The following is a 22,268-nucleotide window of genomic DNA, read 5'->3' as shown; positions in this document are numbered from 1 at the left end:
ACTCTTCAAATACTTAAAAAGTATAAAAACAATAGGACTTATTTTCCACCACTCTAGAATACAGGGTACAGAACAATACTATATATTGATTTTACTGGAAGGCATGATACAATTCTGCGTAACAGAGCAGTTTGACAATGGAACCTATTGCCCAGAGAAATGGTGAGTTGGTTTCTTCCACTAGATGTGTTCAAGAAGAAGTAAGGTGGATATCTGAAAAGGTTACTTTAACTGGGATTTCTGCACTGAAGTGATTGGACTGGCCACTTCTAGTTCTATTATTCTGCACAAGTCAAGAACAGGATTCAGATAAGCTATCAGAATGTTTTAATGTTTACTTCACTGATGTTTAGACTTCTGATTTCTTAACATTTGCACAAAATGATCAATTTATTACTGCGGCCCCCACCCTCCAAGAAACCCACTTCCCAATATACAAATGACAATAACTTTTTGATAAAAAAAATGTGATGATGCAAGTATTTATGTTATGAGCTTTATCACTCTTAGTACCCAAATTCAATATATATTGCAATTTAAAACAGTTGTATGATGTCTTTGGTTGTTGAAGACACTCTTTCATTATAATTAAAATATAAATTATATAAATATTATTGTAATACAAAGTCATATTTTTAGGCAACTGAAACAACTTGAGCTGTCCAAAACAGAGAACATCTTAAAATTCAGGAAATTTCACCAGGGTTTAAAATGAACTATTTTTCAAATTTAGCATATTTGGGGAATTTCTTTTTAAAAAATCTAGAATACCTTGTAAAAAGCTGAGTAATTTGCACATATCTATTCGTAGTTATACTTTGTTATTTTTATTTATCAATAATTTATATCAATAAAAATATGTTTTACTGCTTATTGAGTGATTAAGCTTCCCAATAACTGTAATTTTGATAGTGAATGAAAAAAATATTATTTGATTAATCACAAATGATGGTAATTAATTATTGTAGATTAATAAAGGTGATTATTTGGTTAATGTTGATGAACAACAGGATTTGGTAAATGTACCACTGAAGTAACTTCAGTGTAAGATTTAAATGGTTGTTATATTAGATACATTCAAAATTTGATATTACATGTTAATATTTAATGTAAGAATTTTTATTTTTTTATACATCATTGGATGTAGGAGATGACCAGACTGAGCCCGAGGGAAGGATCAAATGTGTCATCAGTCTCAAGTCCCTTCATGCCCAACAGAAATCTAAGTCCAGCCCAGCTTCAATTCCATTGACTCTTATCTATCGCCAATTTGCTTAAACCATTAGTAGTTCAGATTCCTGTAGAGAGCATAAGCTTGCAATAAACCCTTATATTTATTTGAACTGCCTGAGTTTCCTGATTTCCATGCTTGACATTGGAATCTTCACTATCCACAATTCTTAGCATAATGTTGGAAGAATTACCACTCATATTGAAATATTGAAGTGTTTTTCTAGCATTCATAAATGCTACAGCACAGACATACAAATGAAATGACACAAACACACAAACATGATATTAGGTATTCTGTTTTTCTGTTTTTCTTTACTTACAATGTATAAGTACTTTGAAATAAAAATGTTCTTTATCCTGCCACTCAAGATTATAAAATAGTGATGAGAACAAATCAGTTTGGTTTAACTTGTTTCTAATGGAGATTTTTGCAATATGATGCCAGTCAAAATGGTTTAACTGCTTATTAAAATCTTGGGCTTCAGATGTGCAGCTAGTCAGTGAGGTATAGTTAGTTTGAATGACGAAATTAAATAATAAAAGGAAAAAGAATTGGCTCTAAAATACACAGCCGGTATAAAAACCATTAATCATAAGAACATTCATTTGAGGGTAGCACATTAAATTTGTGTGTGCTATAATTTCTTGATTTTTTGTTCAAATATTAAATGTAGGAAAGTTTTAGTAGAAAGTCTTTTATAAATATTCTTACCATGCTTCAGATGTAGGCAGCTGTCATTCGTGGGGCGGTACCTGTAGAAGATTGTTGGTTTTTTTAAACAAATTTCACTGAATAATTTTTTTGCATACCCCAAATAAAAGGTCTTATGCTAGAATATGCATTACTGATTGATTTCCTCTGCCTTTTATGGTTCTTATACCAGCCATTTTTATTTTTTAAAAAAGAGAGAACCTCACTGATGCTTTCAGCAGAAAGATTTTAAACCACTATTTTTCTATTTTTTTTTTTTAAAAAATGTACTGTATGTTAATATAAAGTCTCCTTTGAATGCTGCTTGATTCTGCAGTTTTCTTGGCAACAATATGGAAGTAATTTGTCATGGCGTCTTCTCGGAAGAATCTACAACCCTGGGATTTCCTATTATTCTTCTATCCAAATATTTTACAGGTCTGTTTAGCTTTCTGAATTTACTAATTCATAATTTATCCATGAGATTCAGGGGTGGGCTGCTGCTGGTTATAACAACCGGTTTGCCCAGCACTGAAAATGTGAGCACACGTGCGTGCATGTTTGATTCGCTCACGTGAGCCCCTTCCGCGCATGCGCACAGCCTTCTGCACATGCGTGTGGCTTCAAAAACAGGGCAATATAGGACAGGATAGCGCCGGGGCAGGTGGGCGGGCGGCGGGCCCACCCGCAGGTCACAATTACTGGTTCACCCAAACCAGTCCAAAACGGCAGCAGCCCACCTCTGACGAGATTTATTGATTCATTTACATGGCTCATAAACTGATCCAACTGACTCTTCTCCAATGAAGAAATATGTTGATCTAAAACCTCTGCTTAACAGCCCCAAAAAGAGAATATTCTTAACCCTTCTGGAACTCAGTAATGGGTTAATGAAGCTAAAATGCAATTTACAGCACGGCGAAACAAAACAGCTTCTCAAGTAATGTTTCCTGAATCTAAGCAATGGTACCAAAGAATAAAAGGCAGTTGACTTTTTGTCATTGCTTCTTAATTTTTTTGAACTGGTACTGCTTATATAAGTTGATAGTAGTTAGTTTTATAATTTTCAATAATAATTCATACATGGACAGTCTTTCAGTAATTTCTCATGCATGGACAGTCTTCGGTAAAGATTATCCATGCACGAGAAATTTGGCAGGACAAGCTGACCTATTCGAGGCTGTTCTCCCCCCTCTTTATTGACATAGATTTGGCAAAGAAGTTATAATAACCTACTGGTGCTGTTACTATTTTCCAATCTTTGAGCCTTTACTGACATCCAAAAGAATGGAAATTAATTTCTTCTCCAATTGCTGAAACAAGCCACAGAGCTTCATTCCAAGCATCCTTTTATAATGAGATTAAAACTCTTAGCTTGGGTACATGAGGGCAATAGAGGTGACATCAAAAAGAATTATTAGAATATGTATTGTCTTTTATGGAGAGAAATTGACATCTTGGAGCAATGTGCTCAGTCTTTAAAACACAGCCAATAATATTTAACATGAATATCTACCCATAAATATACCTGATGTTGACTCCTGTAGCTTCTCTCTCTTCCTCTTTTTCTTCTTTCCCTTTAAAAAGTAAGACAAAAATTCTTTAGTTATAATAAGGAAATAAATAACAAGAAAATAGATTGTTCAGAATCGTGCGTGCACAGTGGTTAGAATGTAGTACTGCAGTACTACTCACTCCAGGAGTTCGATTCTGAGCGGCTCAAGGTTGACTCAGTCTTCCATCCTTCTGAGGTCAGTAAAATGAGGATCCAAATTGTTGGGGGCAATATGTTGACCCTCTAAACTGCTTAGAGAGGGCTGTAAAGCATTATGAGCAGCTTATAAATCTAAGTGCTATTGCTATATAAGCAATCCTAAAATATTATATGTTGTGTCTCTGTTTCTATAATTCTCAAGGATGAATGTTAAATTTTGCCTATATTTTATTGCAGACAAGCTATTTTTGTTTATATTAACTTCCGCCATTCTTGTCAGATTGACAAGAGGCAGGCGATCATAGAGTTCACAACAATTTCACCAAAAGTTACTTGCAAACCCTTTTTCAGATGCAGTAGACATTCCCTTCAATGGAGGACCAGTGTGACAGAAATTCTAGAAAAAGCTTTTTTAATATTCCAGAAATGTGAGAGAGGAAAAGAACTTGCTTGCTGGGAATTGCAGAACAGTTCCTGTACTATTGTTGTACTATTTATTTAACTTTATGCTACAAGAAATGCTGGATTGCAACATCTGTATCAGCCTCCTGGAGTAAGCATAGGCTTTTCCTCATACATGGCAACCCCAGTAAACTTCACCATAACCTCAAAATTCCTCTGCTAGTTTTGCATAGTAGATCAGGTTTTATTCATCATTCACAACCACTGAAAGCGCGGGGGTGGGGGGGAGAGAATTCATTAAAAATTACAATATGGCATTGCACTAAAGAAAATATCCTTCACAAGCTATTTGTGAGACATAGAATTGGAACAATGTGTGTATCATGAACATTTAAAGGGGAGAAAAGTAATCAAACTCAATATATAGTTACTGTTGGCTAACTAGAATCTAATTTGAGAAGCTGCTCAAAGTATTGCTGAGAAGTCTTAAAGGAGTTTACAATCCCCATGCTAAGAATCAAAAAATCTACTAATGCTCTTAATTTCCAATAGCTGGATAGCGTGTTATCCTTTTTTTTTCTTTCCATCTTAGCATAATTCATTAAAACCGAATAAGGTTTGCAAAATGGACTGACACATAAACTGCTTTGTTAAATGAATGTAGATACTAGGCAAAGATGATTCACTGTGCTCTGAAGCTCCTTGGCTCTTTTATGGAATTTGACTAAGGCAGTGAGTCTATTTATCTGGCATTAACTAGGCACATGAGATTAAGGATATATCCCACTATCGATTGAAATCTTAATGAATGTGTGAGAGACTATATTTTCAAAGTCAGAACTATGGCTGGGATTAGGCACTTCTTTGAATTGTTTATTTTAAGAGTCATCAAGGCCCTGTCTTAGCTAACTCTCAGATAAATAAGTCTCTGGCTATCGTTAAGTATGGATTTTTCTTAAGAAACTATTTACAAAGTTAATAGAAGACATACTGTTTAATTGTAATGAAATATTGTTATAATTTGATGGGCGAAAATCTTATTTTGGGGGTGAGGAGGAGAAGAACTCACAATTTCATAAAATGCTGTTAACTTGGTTTTTTAAAACAATAACAGGTATCCCACAGCCAAAAGGATTGCTGCTCAACTCAATGCACACTACATTTTGTTTGCTTTAGGACAACTATACACACACAAATTTCACATTGCCAAGATAAATTCCAAGATAATTCCAGTAGGACATCATTCAAATGACAATCATTGTCATGTGTATTCATTAACCATAGGATAAGCCTATGTCAAAACAGTGATCAGTTTTAGGGCATAAATCCCTGCGCCGAGATATGCAAAACAATTATCTAATACTGAATTGCCATTCTGATGTATTTTTCGAATAGGCATAAAGCTGGACCAAAAAAACTCCCAAACAAACAAGAACATTTGGAATCCATTCGTACATGTAAAAATGGTCCTAAAAAGAGAGAAAAGAAAAATGTATAGATCTCAAACTGAACAAAATGCCAATGCAATGACCTTTTGTTCCATGTGCACATTCAGATTGCTGTGTCTTCCTTACAACAAGATCCAGACAATATAAATACAAAGCTTACGTAGTTGTCTCTTGCAGACCAGCCAGGATACAGTTGCATGTGTAGCTGCCTTTCTTTCCGGGCGAGTTCGTAATATTTTGCCTGTTCTTCACGCGACAAGGCATGCCACTGCAAGTGAAGTGGGGAAACAAAAGAATAAGCTACAGGTGCAGACATCTCTAGATACGAATTCCAATTTATTCCAGTGCATGGAAAAATACAACTCCAGAATCTGTAGAGATTCTCAGTCATTCAGGTCATGGTTGTCCCAAAGGTGCTTTTTCAGGAGGCAACTGGACTTTCTTGTTTTTCCTTTTGAAGACGTTTCGCTTCTCATCCAAGAAGCTTCTTCATCTCTGACAGGATAGTGGGGGATGGAAGGATTTATACTCCATGCAGACAGCTGGTCATTTGCATCCTTTTAGAGGGTCCTTGAAGACTACAGGAACCAGGAGCACTAATCAGGTGACCCTGAGGGCACAGATAAACCTCCAAGTGCTTCCAGAACTCTCTAAAAGGATGCAGCTTACCAGCTGTCTGCAAGGAATATAAATCCTTCCATTCCCCACTATCCTCTCAGAGCTGAAGAAGCTTCTTGGATGAGAAGCGAAATGTCTGCAAAAGAAAAAACAAGAAAGTCCAGTTGCCTCCTGAAAAACCACCTTTGGGACAACTCCAGAATATTTGCATGTTACCAATGGCAGTATAAGAAACTTGCACAATGTGTACAACTGATGTCAGGCAGATGAGTTTTTGAGTTTTTAAATATGCAATTTTTGACATTTTGTGTGGAAGGACTTTGAGAAAACATGAGAACAGAGGGACGGCGTGTATGTTTTCCTGCTTCTCCTGCCTTTTCTATAATCTGATGACTTTTGATCAGGCAGCCAAAATTTTGCAGCACGATTTGCCGATAATCAGCAGGACAGGTCCTGCAAAAAATTGTCTAGGGTTAATATAATAACTCACAATTTGCATGAGTCTATATTTCTTGACCGGAGAGTGTGAATATTCAGTATGACAGGGACAGCTGGAATGCATGGAGTTAAATATTGAAACAGATCTGACTACATTTGGGGTGGAGGGGCAGCAGATGGTATTGCAACAAGAGAGACAGCTAAGGAATGATAGTCTGAAGCCACAGAAACAAATCCAAAACAAAACTATAAAACCCAGAAGAGCAAAAGCCAGGCAGTGTGTCTGGTGGAAACTTTGAATAAATATGGCTTTCACATGACAATGAATGAAGATGATGATACCCAATTATATATCTCTTCCACTGATAAATTAAGCAATGCCAGGAATATCTTATCTCAGTGCCTGGAGGCTGTAAGGTCTGGAGGGGAAACAACCCCTAACAGGCTTCAGTTGAATCCTGGCAAAATTGAACAGCTTTAGGTTTGGGGGCCTGTTGCTTCAAGGACTATGTCATCTTTGGATGGGGGTCATACTGCTCCAGACTGATATGGTGCACACTCTGGGGGTCCTTCCGGACTTAGATTCTTGCTTGAAGAGTAGGTAACGTTAACTCATGTCTGGGAAGGCTTTTGCATAACTTCATGTTGTATGTCAGTCGCACCCATTCCTGGATTGGGAAGCTCTGCCCACAGATACTCATACCTTAAGTCACTTCCAGATTGGACTACTGTAATATGTTCAAAATGGGGCTGCCCTTGAAGAGGATCTGGAAATTTCAACTGGTGCAGAATGCAGCAACATGGGCAATTATTTGTGTTCTCAGAACTTCCGCTCTGAGTTGCATTGGCTGCCAGTTTGCTTTCATCTCCAATTCAAGGTGCTGATTTAAAGCCCTTCATGGCATAAGACTGGGTTATCTTAACAACCATCTTTCCCAATTATATCACAGGCCATCCCATGAGACCTGGCAAAAAAGGTAAATTGTTGCTATCATCTGCTAGGGTGATGGGTCCCAGAAGGTGAGCCTTCTCTGCTGTGGTGCCCATCATATGGAACATTCTTTCCAACTCAGGTTTGTTCCTCTCTTTTAATATTCCAGAAGTCCCTCAAGCACCCCAGAAAATAGAAGACATTTTTAAGATGGCTCCACTAGCGTGGTTGAGATATTTACTTTTTTCCATGCCTTGTAGTTTTGTACATTTTAAATGTTTGTACTATTTTATATATTTTATATTGTTTTTATCTCTGGGTTGTTTTGTTTACATGTTCTTTGCCACCCAAAGTCATGAAATGAGCAACTATATAAATCTAAAAAAGTAAATAAAGGCAATTGCAATATTTAGGATCATGGAGATGGTGCCATAGGAATCAACTGGAGAGGAAGACCTTTTTCTAACTGCTTTTTACAGATTAGTCATAGCAATGAAATCTTGAAGAGATGCATTTAAGAATCAGTAATAGTAATCAAAAATTAAAATGTATCAATCTTCTTTTTATAACCATGCAATCCTGAAGCACTCACTGAATGATTTCTGAGCAACAGCTTAGCAACAACAGAATGTTCTTTAGAAGGCTAATCAAAATCTTCCACCTTGGGGTGTTTTTGATCACATTTCCAATTGTGTGGATATTTCAGCTACAGGCTGTTATCTTCCTAGTTCCCAATGAAGGCCCTTTAAAGAACCACTTCTTATTGTCGAGCTTAGTACTTACATTGTTTAAAAACCAAACCCTGTAGTTTAACATTCCAAAAATACTGAACCTGAGGCAATTTTTTTAGAACAAGTGAACTGCTCTTCTATTGCACATATACACAACCTTCCCTGAACCACAGCAGCCTTCGCCCTTCAAGCAGCAGCCTGATCCAATCGCTGCAGCTGCCCATCAGCTGTTTCACAGCAGGAAATTAGGGTAGAAGCCTGCAGTTTCCAAGAGCTAGGCAGCAGGAAACATGGGAGGGAGCCAAGAAGAGAAATGAAGTGCCAAAGACACACTGCATTACCAAGGAAGGAGAGCTGTTTAAAAATATTAGTAATGGAAGTTTGGGAGAAATCTTATCTTTTAGACACATAACCAAATCATAATATTCTGAATTATCTGCTATTCAGTCACATTTTAGGCCACGTATAACTTGGCTGTTGCAACCCAACATTTTGAGGTTATTGATTTTACTTTATATTTTGCATTTTGTTTTATTGTGGTAAAGCCAGCTTCAATGCTTATAAAGCAGTAAAGCAGGGATATGTGTAACATTATAACATTTAAATTTTAAAAATTAGCCTCAACAGTTATCTACTGTTCTCTAATGGGCAATACGAAACATGTGTACAACTGAATGCGTAGTGTAATCAGTTAGTTTGAAATATATTATTTAGAGATGGGATGAGCTTTCAAGACAGCAGAATTTCAATCCTTTAAAACAAAACAAAACATCCTGTCCTATTCTTTTCTGAAATAACCCTAGACAGAGCCTTCTCACTAAAGCTTTGGCTAGAATCCCACAATGCTATTTCTCCTTTCACTACAATGCAATTTCAGTTTTTTGCCATCTGCTACTATATACAAACTATGCTTTTAACAGATTGGTGCAAATATTAGAAAAATGATATTTGCACTATTATGCCAATAGCCAAATCCTAGATGAATTGGTAGATGCTCAGAGCCAACTGAACTCAGATACAAATAACTATAAAGACAAGATTTCTCTGGGATTGCCAGGTATTCAAAAGGTAGGGTCAGTACGCAGGCTATTGATAAGACCATAATTTGTGTAGAAGTAGCCTGAATGAGAAATCTTTAATATGCTTCCTTGAAGTGTATGTTTAAAATGTTTTACTTTTGATACTTGCTAAAATGTTGGCATAAAAAACCATAACATGGTAGGCATAAAATGGGGACAATGTATAAAACTAATTTTAATTTTTAAGTCTCTTTCCAGTGGAATAAAATTCCAAATATTTTTCTTGACAATAATGTGGAAATGGCTTTCTTTCTAAATCTGTTCTACCAGGTCATTTTTTTTTTAAAAAAATTCCAGTATAACTTACTGGAAAAATTCCCTATAGCACTCCAACCAAATATTAACCAAGCTCGATGCTATCTAACTGAGACAAGTCCAGCCACCTGCTGAAAGTATGTGGAATCTTAAGGAGGCAGAGCACATGTTGAAAAAAGAATTGGAAAATATCCTTGTGGCATATTACCCACTAAGCAATCAGCACTGTAGACTACCTCAAATCAAAGAATAACTTATAGATTCATAACCCCAAAGCCCATCCAGAAAAACCCACTCTCAGTTTATCTTGGGACTTTATAAGTATTAAACCTATAAACCAATACCCTATACCAGAGGTGTCAAACTAGATTTCATTGACAGCCACATCAGGGTTGTGTTTGACCTCGTGGGGGTGGGGTGGGCATGGCCAGGGTGGGCGTGGCCAGCATGATGTCACTTGTGTCGGGGGTGCCTGTGGTGGCCTGAGCGCTCTGCCAGGGAAAACGGGCTCCCGGACTCCGTTTTCGGTTGGGATGGCCTCCTGCAACCCTCTACCAGCAAAAACAGAGCTTGGGGTACCATGTGTGGCCCTTGCGAGTTCAGCTTTTGGCTGGGACGGCCTTCTGCAACCCTCTGCCAGTGAAAATGGAGCTTGGGAGGGCGATGTGCGGCCCTCACGAGTTCTGTTTTCGCTGGCACAGGCACCGCGGGCCAGTCCTTCACTATTTCCAGGGTGGCCCCCTGGGCCAGATCTAAGCACCCCATGAGCCAGAACCAGCCCCCAGGCATTGAGTTTGCCTGGGGGCTGGATCTGCCATATACTATAGAGGATGTAGGAATTATCCTGGGAGACAAAAGGTATCTTAAGTAATGAAGAAAATTATCAAAATATAGACAAGAGCTTAAGCTAATTCAGTGTTTGGGGGAAAAAGTAAGAATTTCTAATCATATGACATGTTTAGGTAACATAATAATCAAACACATCACATGCTTTGATGGGACCAAGCAATAAACATTATAGTATTCATAGCATAGAAGCTCCTAATCACTCTGACGCCAAGATTAATTTTATAAGCTAAGGGTGTATGTGCCTGCAAGCACAGATCAAGATCTGAAGGAAGTAAAAAGCGTAAGAGTCACAACTTAAAAAAAAACATTTCGGCTACTTTTAGGACACATATATTTTTATAAAAATGTGTTGTAATAATATTTTAACATGATTGGGGGGTTGATTAGAACTATTTCCTCTCCCTGCAAAAGCTGTGTAAAGCAGAAAATTAAGTATGTGATGTTGATGTTGAGAATTGCCTATTGTATCTATACATCACTTCCCGCAACCCAATCTCATTGTGAAATACAGTTTTTCTGGCCTCTTTTGAAAATAAACTATTTAATTTGTTATACAACACAAATCTAACTATCTGTTCCAACAACTTTACACCACAGAGGGACTGAGATGCTGTTTGCTATTGACTTTATTTCATGCAACCATCAAACTCTTGCAAGCAAAGAAATCTGGCAAGAGTTCCTTTTCCCAGATGACTCCTAGTTGTAGAAGCAAGAACAAAGAGTATGGGGACTGAGAGAAATTAAATACATATGGTAGCCAAGGGGGAAAAAATCATCATAGATGACAATGAATTTTTGGGTTTACTTTAAGTTATCTGATCACTTCTTCTAAATTACAACAGCATACAGGTAATCCTCAATTTACAACCATTCATTTAGTGACCATTCAAAGTTAACAACAGTCCTGAAAAAAAATGACCTATGATCCTTTTTCACAGTTAAGATGGTTGCAGCATTCCTGTGGTCATGTGAATAAAATTTGGGCACTTGGCAACTGGCATATACCTCATTTTTAATGTGTGCCACTGTGTTCACAGAAAAAGATGACAATAACAGTTGTCTTTTCTTGCCTTGCTTTGCCTTACCTCTTAACTATCCTATCCTATCCTATCCTATCCTATCCTATCCTATCCTATCCTATCCTATCCTATCCTATCCTATCCTATCCTACCCTACCCTACCCTACCCTACCCTACCCTACCCTACCCTACCCTACCCTACCCTAGCCATCTTATCTTATATCTATATTTATGAGAGTTGCTGGAATGGATGCACCTCTGGCCTCCTCTCAGGATGCAAATTCGGAGGAGGAAGAGGTTGGTCCTGGCACATCTGGGTAAGTGAGTACAGGGGGGCATCGAGACACAGACCAGAGAGTGGAGGGCTCCAGCTCAATGGAGCAACCACAGCAGAAGTGACCAGTTGGGCATCAGGCAGAGAGACCCGCAGCTGTAGCAAGTTAGCCTGGAGGCTTCAGGAGAAGAACAGGAGCAGCTGCCTTCAGTCAGCAAGTATGAGGGGATGGAGTCCACAACTCCCCCCTCCCCCCCCGTCCAAGTATGTGCAGGGCGGAGAGGCAACAGGCACAACGCCGATTGGCCAAGTTACTGGTGAGGAAGCAGCCTTGCTCACTGTGAATGGCCACCCCAGCGTTACCTAGTTAATTCCATGCAAAGATTCCATGTTTGCTGGAACAACGTGCCTGGTTTCCTTGATCCATATTTCTGCTTCCTGTGTGTTTGAATCTTGGACTTGCTCTTGGGACAGTGTTTCATGCTTAGTGGACTGCTTCTGGCCAGGAACTCTTGTGCCGCCCAAGTCCTGCCAGGTTTGGTGACTGAACCTGCTTTTTGTTGGGTACCTGAGAACTGCAGGGCGTTTGAATAAAGACTTCTCACTCAATGTGGTGTGTGTGTGTGTGTGTGTGTGTGTGTGTGTGTGTGTGTGTGTGTATGTGTGTGAATAGGGCAGCACACTGGCTCAGGTATCACCATTTGTAACCTTCACTCCTGGCTTCCAACAAGCAAAGCCAATCGAGGAAACTAGATTCACTTAGTGACTGCTTGATTCATTTAACAGCTGCAGCGATTCCTTTAGCAACAATGGCAAAAAAAAAAAGTTTAGAAAATGAGGACCAACTCACTTAACAACTGCCTTGCTTAGCAATGGAAATGTTGGGCTTAATTGCGGTTGTAAGTCAAGGACTAAGCTGTAGTCAATTTGTGAGTAAATATGGGGAAGAACTCGTAAGTGAGGTCTAATGCAATAATCAGGATAACTGAAACTGAATCTCAACCCAACAACTCTGGAGGAGGCAAACCTGAGGCTAATGGAACATGGTGAGTTAAATACTATAGACTGAACACACAATATGCATATACGCAAAAACACATTTCTTCATACCCTTCTGCCGAGAATCTGGTTGATGGCTGCGCTTTCTTTCAGAGTACATTCTGCTACAACATTCGCTCTCATCTCTTTCATGTATAACATGAAAGCGTTCAGAGGTTTCTTAATGTGAGGTCTTTTGGGCTCTTGTTCTTTCCTCTGTTCATGCTGAGGCTTCCTAAAGGTAACAGGAGGAAAGAGAACATACGGAAGAGTGCAATTGATACCGTGCTCATTTTTAAGGGATATTTATTTTATACTGCATTTCAGGTGATCAACAGATATCTCCTCATTTCTACTGGGCAATATTCGCTAGGTTATTTCAGCGTTCAGGCATAAAGAAAAAGAAAGAAGAGAGCAAAAAATAATTTCTCATTTCCATCTAGATCAGGGGTCTCCAACCATGGCAACTTTAAGCCTGGCGGACTTCAACTTCCAGAATTCCCCAGCCAGCAAAGCAAAGCAAAGCTGGCTGGCTGGGGAATTCTGGGCGTTGAAGTCTGATCTAGAAGTATTGCCCTCTGTTATTTGTTAAGAAGTCTTAGAGCTCCTTAACAGTGGCACACACAAATATTTCCAGATGTATTTGAATTTCTGTGGCTATATGACATGCACATTTATAGCAGTACATGGCTGTTTAAGAGAAACTTGTGGATAAACTACCATATTTTTCAGAGTATAAGACGCACCTACCTTTTTTGATGAGGAAAACAAGAAAAAGAAATCTGCCTCTGCCTCCCAGCAATTTTGACTTTTTGCAGCAAACAGCAAATAGCCTGCTTTACTTTCAGCATAGCTTGATTAGCACAAGAAAAAAAAAATCTGCTCCCAGCAATTTACCTCCTTGTAGCAAGCAGCAGAGGCCCGCGCAAAACAGCTGAGAGCAAAACAGCTGAGAGTTGGGAGGCCGATCCAATCAACTTGTGATAATTAGGCTGTGCTGAAGCTGAAACGAGCTGTTTCTTCTTGTGCTTGCTGCAAGGAGGTAAACTGCTGGGAGGCAGAGCCCAAAGGGTGGAGGCCAGGGGGTGGGCGGGGCTACATTCAGTGTATAAGATGCACCTAAATTTTCACCCCCTTTTAGGGGGGGAAAGGTGCGTCTTATACTCCGAAAAATACGGTAATAATTAGCAATGCAAGGATCAATAGTCAGAGGTGTTGGAGAGTAGAATTTCCTGTAATATGAGAATTAGAACAAAACAATACTTTAAAGACAGAGGTGGGCTGCTGCCAGTTTGGACCAATTTGGGCAAACCGGTAGTTCCATCCAGTGGCTGGGCCCGCCCACCCAGGCGTATCCCGTCCTATATAATCGTCATGTGTTTGCTGTCGCGCGCATGTGCGGAAGGCACATGAACGAAGCAAGCACTCTCACTCTCATATTTTCGTGTTCTGGGCGAACCAGTTGTTACAGTATGTGACGCCCACCTCTGTTTAAAAATAAATGAGACTGCTTCCATCCAACCTATTTAAATTGTATAAAATGTGTTTCTGAAATATCTGAAGAAGGAACAGTAATAAGCTACCTCCTTTAGAAAAATAATTTCCATCTTTTTCATAAAATAGAAAGGCTGAAAAACAAAGTTCAAGTCTCCAAAGGCTAACTCTGGGGATTATTATTACTTAAAAGAGTGTTATCTCTTATCTATGACCAAGTCAAAAGCAATCTAATTTTGGTCTTATTTGGCAGTTTTATGAATATGTCCCATATCTGTGTTAATCTACAACATTTAATTTTTATTTATACAGTATACACACACACACACACACACACACACACACACACACACACACATACATATATACAATTTGTATTTAATTGTGCTTTTTTAATAAAATTCAATAAATAAAATAAAATGCCTATTCTTCCTTGAAATATGATATGTTTAAACTATACTCCTTTGTTAGAACTGAGAGTATAAAATCAGAAAGAGATTCTACAATCCAAAGCCCCTATCCAAAGGAAACATATTTGCAGTTATCCAAATATTTTTATTTCTCCATGTTAATACGAGATAGATAAATTTTGATAATCTATAATCCATTTCACAATGCACATCTAGGTTGGATCATATTAAAATTGGAACACCAGAAAGGCTTTCATTTAACTTGATACTACATGAGTTACCTCAGTGTAAACAGCTTCAATATTCAAGGTCAGGAATAATTTTCCCAAGGGGCTACATGAGAAGTTGGGATGTTGTGAATGGCCAAATCAATAGGGCTGGGAAGATGCCTCAGCACACATGCATGCATATATGCAGTGGTGGGATTCAAGTAATTTAACAACCAGTTCTCTGCCCTAATGATTTCTTCCAACAACCAGTTTGCCAAACTGCTCAGAAAGTTAACAACTGGTTTTCCAGAAGTGGTGCGAACTGGCTGAATCCCACCACTGCATATATGTAAATTGAAAAAAAAATGTAGCAGTCACCTTAAAAATAAAAGCAATGCAGTTGTATTGTGTACATGGAGTACACTTATTTAGATTTGATTTCTAATTTTTTGATTAACCTCACATGGGACAGACAGGGATAGCCAAAGGGCCATATATGGCTAGGGGCTGTAAAATGCCCAGGTCTGTTAAAGGTACAGAAAATACAAGGCTATATTCATAACTTAATTATTCATAACATAATAGCTCCTTATGCTATTCATAACATAAGGAGCCTGGATAGCTCAACAGACAGAGCTCTGTAATTTAACACCAGCTGTCTGCAATTAGAGTAAGATCGAATCTCGCCAGGCTCAAGGTTGACTCAGCCTTCCATCCTTTCTAAGGTAGGTAAATTGAGGACCCAGTTTGTGGGGGCAATAAGATGACTTTGTATAAATATACAAAAGTATGAAGGCTATTGCTTAACACACTGTAAGCCGCCCTGAGTCTCCGGAGAAGGGCGGCATATAAATCAAATTAAAAAAATAATAAAAAAAAAAACTTAGGCACATATGCAACACTTTATTTTAAGGATAAGCAGGGGAAAAAAGCCCTTCATCACAACTATTGCCATGTCCACTTGCTTCCCAGGGAATGCAGATTAAGGATTGTTAAAAGACTTGGAAAAGTCCAACTCACACGTGCATTAAGTCACTGTCTGTGTGTGGATGTTCTTGTTTGACTTGAGGTGTTACAATTGCAGGGTGAGGGATTCCAGTTGCGTGGGGTCCCGGAGGACCTGGGATCATATGATGTGAAAACCTACAAAGGATGAAAAAGGGCAAGTCTTTTTCATAATGGCAATTTTCTCTTAGCATTGAACAATTATATGAATCACAAGGAATGCCTAGGAAGAAATATTTCATATTGGGCTAGCAACAAAAATATTAAGATGTCTATATTTGACAGCTAAGATAGGGACAGAATAAACAGGATTATTTTTGTCCTTTAATCCTGGAGAAATGTTGCAGTAGATATCTTGTATAATATGCAAAGAAATTCAATGCCTCCAACAATTCTAAAAACACATACAGTAGGAAACATAATGCTAATTTCATCTTAGCTTCATAAAAATATTTTCTCACATAAATATAACATTAAAGTTACCCACCACCAGCTAAAAAAAGGAGGAATGGTCATGCAGAAAGCAAATAAGGTTGAGAAAAAATTGCATTTCCTTGAGAAGCTATAACTTTCTAATTGTATAATCTAAATCCCAGGATCAATGTGTTCAATTATATTTATCTTGTCTCTATGATATGTGACTCACGCCTCAGGCACATGATACAGATTGATGATACACATTGACACATGATTTCGGAGAACCCCCAAATCTCACTCCTGGCTGGCCCTTCCCACCCTGCCCCGCCCCTCCCAGGCTGGTGCTGCCCACCCTCCCCCACCCCTCCCAGGAGTCCCCATGCGGCCCCTTTTGGATGCAGGTAAGTGAAGGGTGCGCATGGAGGCTCGGGGAGGGCAAAAACGGGCCTACTGGAAGTTCGGGAAGGCTGGAAATGGGCCCATGTCTGGTCTCTGGAGCCTGGGGAGGCTCGAAAAAAGACTCTGAAGCCACCACAACAGATCCAGTACTGAAAGTTCCTGAGACCAAAAAACAGGACAAGCTATGAGAATGCATAGATGGCATTCAAACAACTGCATTTACAGTTAATTGAGGAGCCAAGGTGGCGCAGTGGTTAGAGTGCAGTACTGCAGGCTACTTCAGCTGACTGCTAGCTGCAGTTCAGCAGTACAAATCTCACGGGCTCAAGGTTGACTCAGCTTTCCATCCTTCCGAGGTGAGGACCCAGATTGTTGGGGCAATATGCTGACTCTGTAAACCACTTAGACAGGGCTTTAAAAGCACTATGAAACTGTATATATTGCTATTGCTATTGCTAATTCTTTATGAAACAAGGATATCTATCCACATGAGTGCATATACTGTATTAATGCATAGAGAAGGAAAGGGTCCAAGATGTAGTAGAGCTTTTATGAAACACTTCAGAGTATCAACTGGAAAATGTTTCAATAGCAAGAATGGGTAATAAAATTTAAGACATCACCACTGAAGAGAAACTTGAGTTGTTGCAGCTGGAACTGAGCTGACAAGAGAAGGTTTACTCCTCTCTTACTTCTTAGCGTTGGTGGAAGTGAGCAGGGCAAGCCTTTTAAAACCTTTAAACACTTTACGGACATTTTCTCCAATGCAAATATTAGCTAAGTGTCAAACCATAGAGAATCCGACTGATCTCTCAAAGAGATGAAGGCATCACCGAACATTACTGCCTGATAGGAGGCTTGGAGGAAGATGAGGAGCTTCAGAGTCTGCCATCCATAAAGCTTGCTCCCAGACAAGAGCAAATAGTGTGATGAGCCTGCTTAATAAATGCCGGGTGGTGTTTAGATAGGTCTACTGTGTAACTCTCACCAAGCAAATAAATCCATGTGAAGGGGAAACCTTAATTCCTACAATGCAGAGTTGTGAAACAGAGCCCTTAAGATCATAAAGTTGGCCAACTGCCTGTCACAAGACAATGTATGAAGCCTTAAATAACAGTTTTAAGGAGTTTTGAAGAAAAGTTGAGATACTTTTAAATAAAATTGGGAGGAGGAAAGAAATAACCATATTGGACAAGCACGTCCTGTCCAAATATGAAATTGCGGCTGCTGTAATGGTTGAAGACAAACTGGAAGAGTTTAGAGGGAGATGTTCCTAGTTACCCAGTATGGTGTGTGTGTGTGTGTGTGTGGCTCTCATCAAACAATTATGTAAGCTCTAAAAGATCCCAATCTACACTCTGCAGAGGTTCATAATCCATGTATATACAATAAATTAGAGTGTTATTGTTTCCGACACGCACGTATGGAAATGTTGAACTGAGAGCTGCCACTCAATTAATTCTTACATTCACTCCTGTGCAGATTTGCATGGTTGCACCCAATCAAAGTAATGAGAAGAACATATAATGCCAGGAACTTGGAGCTGCAATGCTCTACATAATGAAATGCAGGTTTTCTCTCTTCTCAGACATTTAAAGCACTACACACCGGTGTGTGCCTCTTAAAGCAAAATAGCTACTGCATACCGCAAGGACTACTTGGGGCAGTTTTACACATTACACACTGAAAAGGATTTCCAGCATAGATCCTACCTCATGCTATCTCTTCACTTCTTTATTTAAAAAAGGTATTCCAGTAAATATTAAATAGCTTTTCACGATTCCAGCAGAATTTTCTGTACTTCATTAGTGAAGCCATTCAAACTATTACCAGTTTAACAGCAGACCATTCTGCTAATGTTATAAAGAGCTGGGGAACATGTGTAAATTGAATAGATAAAATCAATAATGCCCCAATGTTTTAAAAATCATCATAATGGTGGTGGCGGTGGCAGTGACGGGCAACCAATTACTCTCTTTATTCGGCCAAGATTAGTTTCTCACATCGAATATTGGTCCAGATGTGCCAGACATCAACTTTAATATTGACAAAGACTGCATCCTGTGCATGTCAATATACTGCTAGTTGCCAGAATGTGGGCAAGAGTATGTTAGTTTGCAAAATAGTCTCTGTTCAGAGATCCTAATCTGCACAGAATAAGATTATTAAACTTGGGGTAAAACTAGAAAAGATTCTGTAAAGAATGAAGCATTGTTAAAGGAGGACTGAATAAAAAAAGGAATCAACAGCATGAAAGAAAGTACTTGATGAGGTTGATGAGGTTTTTAGAAAGAGAATGATGAGAAATTTAAAGAACAATAGGATTATTTTGTGAAGAAGGTAGAAAGGTATGGAGCAGTACAGTGAATAATGCTGGTGCAAACTAGTTTGAGCTATTTTTTTTTCTTATATTATGCCTTTACATTTCTTACTAACCCTTACTAGTTCTTACTTTTGTTTTTCTGCACTGTGCATAATATTGTCTAACCAATGGTTCTCAACCTGGGGGTGGGGGATGTGATGTCATCATAAGGATTCTGCAAAGACTTGAAGGAATGTTATAGTTTAAACCAGTGGTGAAATCCAATTTTTTTTACTACCGGTTCTGGGGGTGTGGCTTGGTGGGCATGGTGTGGCTTGGTAGGAGTGGCTTGGTGGGGGTGGCAGGGGAAGGATTCTGCAAAATCTCCATTCCCACCCCACTCCAGGGGAAGGATACTGCAAAATTCCCATTTCCTCCCCACTCCTGGGGGAGGGATATTGCAAAATCCCCATTCCTACCCCACTCTGGGGCCAGACAGAGGTGAACTGCTCAAAATTTCCACTACCAGTTCTCCGAACTGCTCAAAATTTCCGCTACCGGTTCTCCAGAACCTGTCAGAATCTGCTGGATTTCACCCCTGGTTTAAACCTTGAGTTATGTCTTGGGGCTCCATGGCCATGATCCGTGTCCACAAAAGTTTTTAAAGGGTGATAGAAAAGGTTGAGAACCACTCTAACCCAAAAGAGAATATCAAGATGGGTATATTAGTACCAACTAGTGTTGAAAGCCAATATACCAGGAGAATACAACATTGGAGAACCCTGATTTAGCTAATAATATGTTAATCTGTTAATTACACTGAACTGTATTAACTGTTAAACATGAAAGTAGTGTCTTTGTATTAGTTTGATATTTATTTAGTCTTATCTAGTCTTTCTATCCTTCATATGCAAAAACTAGTTGGCAACCTGACACGTTGCATTAATTCATATAAAAATTTGACAGAAAATAGTATAAGTTGATAACTAGCATATTAGAAAAAGTTGTATTGAGCGTGGCACAACTGTAAATGGGAGGAAATAAAAAGTGTGATTAAACTGAAAACAGTACATGTATTCCACACACCCAGCCAACAAATATGTTAAATTGTTTTTATTTGTATGTTGCATTTTATTGATATGAGATACATAGAAAATTACAGCGACCTTTGGGTACACCAAGCACAGCATATAGATCCCATATTTTCATACCACAGAAAGATAAGAATGATACAAAATGATGCCACCACCAACACCTAGTTAGTGCTGCCTGCTTGCACTAAAGTTCTTTATTCGTACAGCAATATAACCATGTCTACACAGCTTCTTTTGTCTTAATTGTAAAATAGTTTGGAGCCTGGAAAAGTGTTTCCTATCTTGCATTCTACATTTAAATAGAATGCTTCAGAGAATGGAGAGAGAATACAAAGAAAACTGTCAAAAGTCACCATTTTATTTTCAGTCATTATGTACAATGATTTCATTGCACTTGTGCTGACAAAACTAATACTCTCTTTGGCCTCAGTAAGATTGTTGTATCACAGATTTGATGTCTTTTAATCAGCCAATGATAATTGCAAGCTGTATATACACAGTATTCTATAGACATACACAGAGACTTAAATGCAATTTAGCTAATGGGGCAGAGAGAGCAAGCAAAGGTAGCCACCAGGACAAAGCAGAATAGCCAATTCCCCTCCATGTCCAGCATTTGTTCCTGAGCCAGTCATTCCCCACCTACACCTACCTTGACATGGAAGTGTCAACTGAAAGTGAGGATGGGTAGGGATGCCTGAATCCACCTGAGATGGGATATACAGGCTGACCTTGCCTGAGGTCACAGAAGAAAGCAACCCATCAATTATAAAGTAACAGAAGTCAATCTGCCTTTTTCCAAACACCAATAAATAGATAACCAACTAATAACCCGAGTAGCTTATTCTTCACTTCGTAAGAACAAATAAACTAGGATTTATTCTTGCTATATTATGATTATTAAAACAGTAACAAACTGGGAATCCCAGTTTTCACAAAACATGAAAATACCTTCCTGTATTGTTTAGTCACTCCCATGGCAGAAGGAGGAGGAGCCAAACTGGAGCAATCAGGCAGAGGGAACCAATAGCTTTGCCTATTTCTGGTAAAGGGACATTCTTAAAAAATCCTGGGATATTTGGACTCTAACAAAAACATTAACTATATGTTATATTTTAAGCAACTGTGTCTTTTCCCACATTGTGAAGCATTGGAGAGTGTTGTTTGCATACAACAAACTGTCTGAAGCATCTTCTTGAAATCAGATTCAATGTGTATACACAGCCCAAGTTCATACAGTTTGAATGCAAAACAAAAACCTTGAAAGGGAGTTTAAAATACAAAGAAACTTCTAATATAAACTTCTGTTCTTCTGAATAGATACATGAACAGCTCAATTTGAATGTTTCAAATATTTTGAATCTTTTATGTTTAGTTTACATTGGGGTTTTTTCCCATCCTGAATTAATGCAACTTCTGAATAGAAGTTAACACACTTGTGTATCAACTTCAGAGAGAATAATTGAATTTTCTTTGAAAGAGTACACTCAATTCTATTCAAGCAGAGCTATTGATTGACAGATTTAAGAAACTGGCATTTTAAAGCTGCTGGCCCTTTCTTATTCTCACCATGGCACTCTTCACACTTAAGTTAACTTCTGTGCATACACGGTAGGTTAGACCATTGCATATGTACACAATTATGCACACACAATTCAAATATCAATCATACAGTACAGCAATAAGCAGAAACGTAAGAGAATTAAGTGCTGTATACTATTCATATTACCAGTATTTTTAATTCAGATTCATCTTTGAAAAAAAAATGTACGTACAAAGAAGCAAACAATTGTTAAAATTTAAAAGTTGGAACCAAATCTATTCCCACACTCCAAAAAATCTTTCCTTAGTGCAAAAACAGCCACAATAATATAAAAAAGCTTGGCCACCAAACTCTTGGCTCTCCTAATTTTCTTCCAATCAAAAAGGTTTATTCAAATAGTTTTAGTATTTTTTGACATGAAATAATACATCAAGTAGCAAATGGAGTTTTTCTATCTAATGTACCAGCTTTGTCAAAATGACAAATTCTCAAAAGAGTTATAGAGATAGCTCATTAGCATCCTTAATATTATCTTAAAATTACAAAAATTTAGATCACTACAATTCTTTTCCACCCGTTTGTTTATGTCAGATACTCTTGCTAAGCAATACTGCACCTGATTGACTCCTTGGAAGAAATTTCATGAAAGGTAAATTCAATTCACTCAATTGCCAT

The 22,268-nt window shown here is 38.4% G+C and overlaps 1 protein-coding gene across 3 annotated transcripts in view; it reads right to left on the bottom strand.

The window, feature by feature from the left end:
- LEF1 (lymphoid enhancer binding factor 1) overlaps nt 1-22,268 on the bottom strand; it is a 109,477-nt gene that overhangs the window by 13,415 nt on the left and 73,794 nt on the right. The window contains exons 6-11 of one of the 3 annotated variants that reach the window (XM_070949106.1): nt 20,703-20,786; nt 15,854-15,976; nt 12,793-12,955; nt 5,649-5,756; nt 3,453-3,501; nt 1,952-1,986 (exon numbers count right to left, since the gene is read on the bottom strand). In XM_070949106.1, coding sequence (XP_070805207.1) covers nt 1,952-1,986; nt 3,453-3,501; nt 5,649-5,756; nt 12,793-12,955; nt 15,854-15,976; nt 20,703-20,786 — 562 coding nt within the window. Of the gene's footprint in view, nt 1-1,951; nt 1,987-3,452; nt 3,502-5,648; nt 5,757-12,792; nt 12,956-15,853; nt 15,977-20,702; nt 20,787-22,268 lie in introns of those variants that run through there. The other 2 variants (XM_070949105.1, XM_070949104.1) reach the window with 2 other exon arrangements.

The sequence above is a fragment of the Pituophis catenifer genome, unplaced genomic scaffold, assembly GCF_029215685.1.
Source record: "Pituophis catenifer annectens isolate HBS135680 unplaced genomic scaffold, rPitCat1.0.hap2 SCAF_8, whole genome shotgun sequence".
NCBI classification, from domain to species: domain Eukaryota; kingdom Metazoa; phylum Chordata; class Lepidosauria; order Squamata; family Colubridae; genus Pituophis; species Pituophis catenifer.
This window is presented reverse-complemented; position numbering and strand designations above follow the sequence as displayed.